The sequence below is a fragment of the Panicum virgatum genome, chromosome 9N (assembly GCF_016808335.1).
Source record: "Panicum virgatum strain AP13 chromosome 9N, P.virgatum_v5, whole genome shotgun sequence".
In the NCBI taxonomy this organism is placed as follows: domain Eukaryota; kingdom Viridiplantae; phylum Streptophyta; class Magnoliopsida; order Poales; family Poaceae; genus Panicum; species Panicum virgatum.
This window is the reverse complement of record NC_053153.1, coordinates 17,701,862-17,710,275: the sequence shown is the minus strand read 5'-3', so window position 1 is coordinate 17,710,275 and position 8,414 is coordinate 17,701,862. Positions and strand designations below refer to the sequence as shown.

The window sequence follows — 8,414 nt, the reverse complement described above, 5'->3', positions numbered from 1 at the left end:
AGAATGTTTGGCGCATGAAATGATAGGTTAAAGGAGTGGTTAGGGCTAAACCGGGGTTCAGGGGCCTATTTGTAAATAGTTTTGAGGGTGGAAGGACTTGATTGTAATTTTAGAAAATACCCGGCGTACTCTGAAAAAGAGCAGGGATATATTTGGAATTTTGTTTATATGGTGGAAGGGTTTGTTTTGGAATATAATAAAGGAGAGGGTTTCTTTTGCAAAAAGGATAGAGAGAGTGGGAAGGCTCTTTAGGAAATAGAAGGAAAGGCAGGGGGTTAAGGGCAAAAGTGCCCTCTTCTACCTCTCTCCCGCGACCGAAACAGGGGAGGGGGAGGGGGCGACGCCGGCGGCGCCTGGCCGGCGGCCTTGGGGCTCGACGGCGCTCGAGAAGTGGGGGGAAAGGGATAGGAGAGTGAGAGGATCCGATTCCCTACCGCAGCTCGGGCGGAGGTGGTCCGAGGCGGCCTGGCCACGACGGCCAGCATGCGGCGGTGGCCCTGTGCCGGCATCCTGGAGGCGCGGCGGCGGTCAAGGAGAGGGGGAGAAGCGAGAGGGGACCCAGAGGGTGCTATCCCCTACCTTGGCTCGGGCTGGGGTGCAGCGGAGCGTGCTGCCCACGGGGGCCGGCGGCGGCGGCGCTAGAGGGCCGGGGTGGAGAGCTGGAGGTGGTGGACCAGTTGTGGAGCTCGGAGGCGAGATGAAGGGCCTACTTATAGGCGGGGCAAGGTGGTGGAGCGGGCGGCGACACGACAGCTCGGGCAGGGAAGGACGCGCAGCGGAGGACGAGCACGTGGAGGAGGGGGGCGGTTGTTGTGCTTATCGCTGAGCTCTGCTCGCGAGCAGTGCGGCTCAGCGTCGCCGAGGCGGGGCGCTGTGCTTTGTAGTGCGGCTCGGCGGCGCGAGCGGCGAGGCAGGCATAGGAAGGCCATGGCGGTGCTGATCGATGGGAGGCACGGCGAGCAGCGGGGTCGCGTGGAACGCGTGCTGCGCACAGGGCGCGCGTGCGGCGCGTGGACAGGCGACGGGACGAGTCGGCAGCGGCGAGCGGCGCGGCCGCAGGAGCGCGCGTGGCGCGCGTGGGGAGAGGGCGGCGTGGCGGCGAGCTGCTCTGCAGCGTGCTGGAGAAAGGAGGGAGGGAAGGAGAAGGGGAAGGAAAAAGAAAAGAGAAAAAGAAAATGGAAAAAGAAAAGAAAAAGGGGAGAAGGAAAAGAAAAGGAGGGAGGAAAAAAAAGAGGGGCGCCGGCGGATTCGCGGCGGCGACCGCGGCTGGACGAGAACGCGCGCTGGTCGGCGACGCGCAGCGCGTTGCACGGAACGAGGGAAAGAAAGAGATGGGACGGTGATTGAATTCGGGTGTCGGGACGGTGAAAATTTCCGGGAAGAATTTTTCGGGAGATTAGGGTTCGGACAGGAAGGGGTTTAGGAAAGGGTTGAGCTTAGCGATGAAAAAAAAATTTGAAAATTATTTTTATCGCGTGGTTTAACTTGGTAAATTTTTGGGATGTTACAGGATCTGGCGCTGGAGGCCGTGTTCCCGGTGGCGGCGCGCCGGCGGGGTGACGGGACGGGCCAGTGTGGCTGGGGAGGGGAAGAAAGTGGGGTGGTACCCACTGATGAGAGGGGTATAGGAGGGTTGTATTTCTGGGGGGCTTGAGACTATAATTTAAAGGGGCATGGAAAATGAGAGCCTATTTAGGGGCTCTACTGGAGTTAGATTTTTGTCCAAACTCCTAAAATTTAGAGTAGGAGTTCAAGTATGGGCTTGGACTGGAATTGCTCTTAGGCTTGGAAAGGGAGCAAAAGGGACGCACCACCACCACACCACACCACACCCCCCGGCGGCCCCGGGTGCGGACGCGCGCCAGCACCAGCCAAACCCAGCAAGTCAAAGCCTCCCCGGCCCGGCCGGCCAGCAAGTCCAGGAGCCAACCCGGCAACCCGTATGGGATCGTCTTATCGGAAGAAGAATGGCGCCGGATGTGCTGGCGAGACGGGAGATACAGGTGTAAAGCCGCGCGCCTTTTCCAGCATCCCGTGACGGTGGCAAGCTAGCAAAACCACCGGAATAGTGGAGGACTGGAGGTGGAGGTGGAACTGGAATGGGATCAAATCACACGCCCCGCCCCGTGCATGTTCGTTCGTTTCACATGCGCCCAAACTCAGGCAGGAACACACACCAACATCCGGTGCCCAACACGGACCACACGATCTGGCACGCACTCCCTCTCTCTCTCTCTCTCTCTCTCTGATAGAGTACTGCTGGTATGAGAATTAATTATTGTATCGACCCGGGTAATTTGTTATCCTGTGCCAAAGGTCGCCGACTCGCCGCACATGGCGACACGGTAGCCTCTCTTCATTTTGATTCTCGTGCGTCCACCTCTGGTTGGCTTTTTGTAACCGTGGAGTACAGTAAAAGAAATTGTTTTTCTTTTCTCGTACGTACTCTAGCAGTCTAGCAGTAGTACTAGTTAATTAATTACGACGCGAGTTTATATATAACTATGACCATGCTTCTGTTCTTCCAAGGAAGTTACCACACATACGTACCTTAATATCACCATGTGCAGATCTCCTGGCCCGGGGTAGCAGTACTGCCACTGTAGAATAAGAAAGGCTGGCTCCACATGATGGACGGCATGGATCTCCATATTCCGGCAGTAAAGTCTCGCTCGCGGTCCACATGGAATGGAACCACAGAGAAAACCGATCGAAAACGAACGCAGGCAGGCAGCAGCTGGGGTGGGGCCGACGGCCGACACCCATGAGGCCATGGCCAATCCATTCTGCAGCTAGCTAGCCAGGATCGATAGATGATGATGATCCAACCTAATAACCAATCCTAGTTTAAAATTGATTAAGCCGAGCTCGACGCACGCCTAATACCCGGCCCGCCACGTCGGATGAGTGGCAGCTACGTGGTCCTAATCGATCAAGACCTACACTAGTACTCCGTCCGGCCCTCCTCACCACCACATGCGTCCCTGGTACTAGCTGTACCCATCCCATCTCCCCCCCCCCCCCCCCCTCGCCTGTTCAGTTCAGGTTCAGGCAGGCGCCTTTGACATCTCTGTCGCCTCTCCTCGGCCTCGCCGTTGAAGAAGAAGAACAAGTGGGCGGATCGGAGCAGCTAGCGTAGCGGAGCTCCCGGCTTTCTTTCTCTGCCTTTGCGCCTTTTCCACGCTGTACGTGCCGTGCGTGGATCGGGATCACCGGCGGGGTGCGGTGGCGTCTCTCGGATCTGATGCTGCCCATCATGCGCTCCCTCGCCGAGCCGATCGAGCCCGCAAGCGGAACGCGCATGCTGCGCCCTGCTTCGTGGCCGATGCAGCCGGCCGGCTCGGTCGATCGCGCGCGACAGTTACCTTTCTCCACCGACACCACCACAGGGCACAGGCCGCGCTCCTCGCTCCGATTCGCTGTGTCCATCACTCCACTCCACCCCACCCAAAGTTTATCCGTGCACTACGTTTTAGGATCGGACTCCAAGAGAAAGCTAGCTAGCCCGCGAATCATCCCTGCATGCATTGACCTCGCTCGCTCGTCGACAGCAGCGCGTAGAAAAAGAAAATAAATTGTATCCACAAACTCTTGCAGTTAAGGTCCTCCTCCTCCCCTAGGTAGCACGCAGCAGTAGTACTCAGCACCAGGGTTCAAAATTTCGGTCGATTTTCGGCGAAATTTCGGTATTTTTCCCGTTTTCGCTAGACACCGGGAACAGAAATTTCGGTAGATTTCGGGATTTTTCGTTTCGAAATTTAAAAATTCAAAAAAATTTGTAAAAAAATATGTAAAAAAATATGATAAAAAACTAGGTATTTTTCTGAGCGAGTAGCACTTGAAATAATTGAAATATAAGTTGATTTGGTTGGTTAAATTGACTAAATGGGTTCGGACCCGTTAACAATTAAGAGACCCGTTAACATTTATAACCTACCCAACGCCCGTGACTCCGCCCACGGCCTTTCCCCACTCCCCTCGTCGCTCAGCTCTGTCGCTCCTGCGTTCCCCAGGCCGCCCGCCGCCGAAGCAGCTGATTTCGGCGTGGTGGACCGAAATTTCGGCGGTAAGACGGCGGATTTCGGCCGGTATCCACCGGTATCCACCGGATCTCTGGGCCGGGAAGGCGCGGCGGTTTTCCGCCAACATCCCGGGCGGATTTCGGTGAAATCCCGGCGGAAAACCGCCCCTTCGGGCCGGATTTTTCCGCGGACACCGGGAAAAAAGGTATGAGATGTTATTTTGTGATGGTGAAGCTTGTTGTTGTTGATCTAAGTGAGTTAGTTTTGATAAATGATGAACTTCATACTATTTTTGCAATGGGGAAGCTAGGGTTAGAGGGAATGTTAGGATTTGTTAGTTGTGTTTGATATTCTAGTGACAATGTGAAATGTAATGTATAGAAAAAATTATTCCAACGTTTTGGATATGAGTTGTATTCAATATTACTGATGAAATTAAGAGCCGATTGATTCATGTCACCTAGGTAGTAAGTGATATAGAATAGTATGTAACCATAAAAGTATTTATATATATGGACTTGCATTATGCTACTATATGATATTCATGAACTTACACCGTGCTATTTTTCTGTAATTGTAGGATAATGCCAGACGTAGTGTGGGAGCATGGCCAAAAGGTCGGGGGTGGTTTCAAATGCAAGTATTGCAGGGAGGAGAAGGGTGGGGGAGGAGCAACACGATTCAAAGAGCATTTGGCACATAGGGGGAAAGATGTGAAGGACTGCCCTTCGGTTCCGACCGAAGTTAAGGAATTCTTTAGTGAGCAGTTGGACAGGAACAAGGTTAGAGCAAAAGCAAGGGCCCGAGAAAGAGTGCTGAGGGACCAAGCAGCAAGGGGGCGGCACACTGACCTAGAGGAGGAGGGTGGCCAGGGGCACGACGAGGATGCAGAGCTACAGGCTGCCTTACACCAGTCCCGCCAAGAGTATGACTTTATGCAGCAAGCTGGGCCACGATACGAGAGGGGTGGCGGATCTGGAGCTGCTTCTGGATCTAGAAGTGGTGGTGTTGGAGGCAGTGGTGGACCACAGCCTTCGATGTTCAGGAGTCAGTCACAAGTCCCCGAAAGGGTTAGAGACTACCACCTAGGTTTGAGCAGTGCTCCACGGCAGCAAAGGATTGATACCGGCCCATGGACTGTCAAGGGGAGGACATCAAGAGAGCTTCTAGGGAGGGCATGGGCGAAGGCGTGCCATGCTGTCGGTATTCCCGGCCGGAAAGTCGATGACCCATACTTTAAAGCTGCGATCGTGGAGACCCAGAAACAAGGTAACAATGTATATTTTGAGCTACATTACATATCCTTCATTGTGATCTTAATGCTTTCTCTTCTATGACCGCAGGTGTTGGAATCAAAATACCATCAGGGAGGGAGATAGATGGAAAATATTTGGATGAGAATGTGAAGGAGATAGAGAAAGAGATAGAGAAGTGGAAGAACAAGTGGGATGAATGTGGAGTCACGATCATGTGTGATTCGTGGACGGGGCCTATGCGTAACTCGGTCATTAATTTCTTGGTGTATAGCGGTGGCACCATGTATTTCTTGAAGTCCATCAATGCGTCCGACAAAATACAGGACCATCAATACTTGTTGAAGGTAAGTCCATGTATCGATGCATTGTTCTCACCTTGGCATAAAATATAGAACCATACGCATATCACATTGGCAATGTTGTGCAGGAGATACGAGCAGTGGTCATGAAAGTGGAGCCTCACAATGTGGTTCAGCTTGTCACGGATAATGGTTCGAACTACAAAAAAGCCTGCAAAATTCTTTGTCACGAGTTCCCTACCATTGCATGGCAGCCTTGCCTTGCCCATACCATCAACCTTATGCTGAAGGACATAGGGAAGTGGCCGGAGCATGATGCTTGTATTCGAAGCGTGCAACGAATTTGCAGCTGGCTCTACAACTCCAATAGTTTACACAACATGATGAGGGAAGCCATCGATGGAGAGTTGGTCAAATGGAATGTAACAAGATTTGGGACCAACTACATGTTCCTTGAAAGCATGTATAAGAAGAAGGACCAGTTCATGACATGGTTAGTGTCACCTGAGTTCCGACGGTCCCGCCACTTCAAAAGTGAAACTGGAAGGTACATTTACGAATGCATCACAAGTCTTGAATGGTGGGCGAATATGGAGTATGTGATCAATGATGTTGAGCCTCTGTACATGTTTTTGAGATTTGCTGACACAGACAAGACACCTAATTTGAGTGAGGTGACAATGGAGTATCAAAACATGAGGCAGACATATGCCAGCAAGTTCAGCAGTGACTACCCCCGGTTTGAAAAGATCATGGCTGTGATAGATGCAAGGATGACCACAGTGATGTCAGGCACATATATGGCCACTGCTTGTGCTCTTAACCCTTATGTGCAGTACAGTTTGGGCACATCACAGAAATTCATGGCAGTAATGCGCAATGGTCTGGAGAAAATGTTGGATACTAATTCAGCAGCAATTGCATTGCAGGAATTTGAAATATTCAGGACAAAGCAAGGTGAGTTCTCTAGTGACATTGCTAGGCGAATGGCCATTGACCGGAAAACTTCACCAGCTGCTTGGTGGGCTACATTTGGGGGAGATACACCAGTGTTGCAAAGGGTCGCCCGACGCTTGTTGTCGCAGTGTGCAGCCTCTAGTGGATGTGAAAGGAACTGGAGCACATTTGCTTACATCCACACCAAACTGCGCAATAGGTTGAGCCACCAGAAATTGGACAAATTAGTCTTTGTGAACTACAACCTCCGCTTGCGTCTGCAACGTGCTACTAGAGGGGTCGATCCATATGACTATGATCCAGTTAGCAGTTTCATGGATCTTTCTTTGTACCGGCAGTCATCAGCAATTCAAGATTGGATGAAGCAATCAAGGTCCAATGGAGACCCAGCATTTGATGAAGACTCAGACTTCACTGACACTCCATTGCCAAGCCAGATGTTCACTGACATAGGCTCTTCTCATGGTCACGATGAAGATGTGGAGACATGGGCCGAAGAAACAATTGGGGACACACATCTGGGAAAAAGGAAGACTAAGATTGGTCCCGAAATGAGAAAAGGGAAGAAACCACGCACTGAGGAGGAGTTAGGTAGTGACGATACCACACCTGAGCCTAGTGGTGGTGAGGACATTGGTGATGATGATGATGATGATGATGATGATGATGATGATTCCAGTAGCAGTGAAGGTGATGGCAATAATGGCAACGAAAGTGGTGGTTATCGTATATCTCCTACAATAAGGTTCACTGGGGAGGAGGACTTCACCCATGCAACACAAGATACAGATCATGGAGCACCTACTTCACAACGACAAACAACATCGACACAGCGACATGGTCGACAGGCCCCACTTGCATATGATGAAGATAGCTCCAACTCTGCCTCCAGTGGTCAGTACTACAACCCTTACAGTACTTCTCCCCCTGCAGGGGGCTTTCTGTGGCCACCACCAGGGGTGGTGAACCCGCCACTTCCGCAGGCAGTTGCAGCATTGCCTTATTTGGATTATCACGGCTACCTACCATATGGAGCTCCACAGTTGCAATATCGCCCACCTACGTACGTGTATTTGCCACCAACAGACGAGCCGTATGAGGGACCACCGGGAGAGAGATTTGAGGACTGAAGAATGCAGGTACTTATCCTATCAACAGGACTTATCTATACGTTTTGCTTCCTCTACTTATTCAATTTATTTCACATAAATATTTAAATACAGAGAATATGCTACATGGATTATTCTGGACTATGTCTTTGCCTCTGTTGTATCTTTCGATTGTAATAATTCTAAGGGACTTTAGATGTATTGCGTTCTATGTGTGGACTTTGGACATGAGTTATGTGTAATAATTCTAATGGACTTTGGATGTATTACGTTGTATGTGTGGACTTTGGACATGAGTTATGTGTTAAATGGTGTATTTGTCATTGTTTTGTGGAGTTATATATATGTTATGCATTATGAACTGTCAATATACATATAATCAGGGGAAATTTTACCAAAATTTTCAATTTTTCCATATATACACATCATTTTCTGTTAATTTGCATCATTTTACGGTGAAATCACCGAAATTTCGGTCGAAATTACTGAAATTTCGGTCGGGATTCACCGAAATTTCGTTTTTTGAATTTGAATTCTCTTTCCGTTCGGAATTAGCGAAATTCGGCGAAATTTCGGCCGAAATTTCGTTTCCGGGAGTGGGCGGGATTCGGTAGAAAAACGAAAAGGTGAACCTTGCTCAGCACTCGAAGAAGCAGCGGCACGGATGCGAAACTCTAGCCTTTTACTGCGAATTTAACGAGGCTTGTTTTGCTACCGTAATACAGTGCTCATTACTATCGCGACACTAATTAATTTGGTGAAGGAAGGAAG

The 8,414-nt window shown here is 50.6% G+C and overlaps 1 protein-coding gene across 1 annotated transcript; it reads left to right on the top strand.

The window, feature by feature from the left end:
* Positions 1-4,957: 4,957 nt before the first annotated feature.
* Positions 4,958-7,278, top strand: LOC120688789. The gene is made up of 4 exons (XM_039971161.1): positions 4,958-5,291; positions 5,366-5,622; positions 5,706-7,125; positions 7,214-7,278. Exons 1-4 carry the CDS (start codon positions 4,958-4,960, stop codon positions 7,276-7,278), a joined length of 2,076 nt encoding a protein of 691 aa, XP_039827095.1.
* The last annotated feature ends 1,136 nt before the right edge of the window (positions 7,279-8,414 follow it).

Coding starts and splice junctions, on each gene's coding strand:
- LOC120688789 (XM_039971161.1), top strand. CDS start 4,958: ATGCAGCAAGCTGGGCCACGATACGAGAGGGGTGGCGGATCTGGAGCT. Junction 5,292..5,365: donor CGTGGAGACCCAGAAACAAG/GTAACAATGTAT, acceptor CTATGACCGCAG/GTGTTGGAATCAAAATACCA. Junction 5,623..5,705: donor ACCATCAATACTTGTTGAAG/GTAAGTCCATGT, acceptor AATGTTGTGCAG/GAGATACGAGCAGTGGTCAT.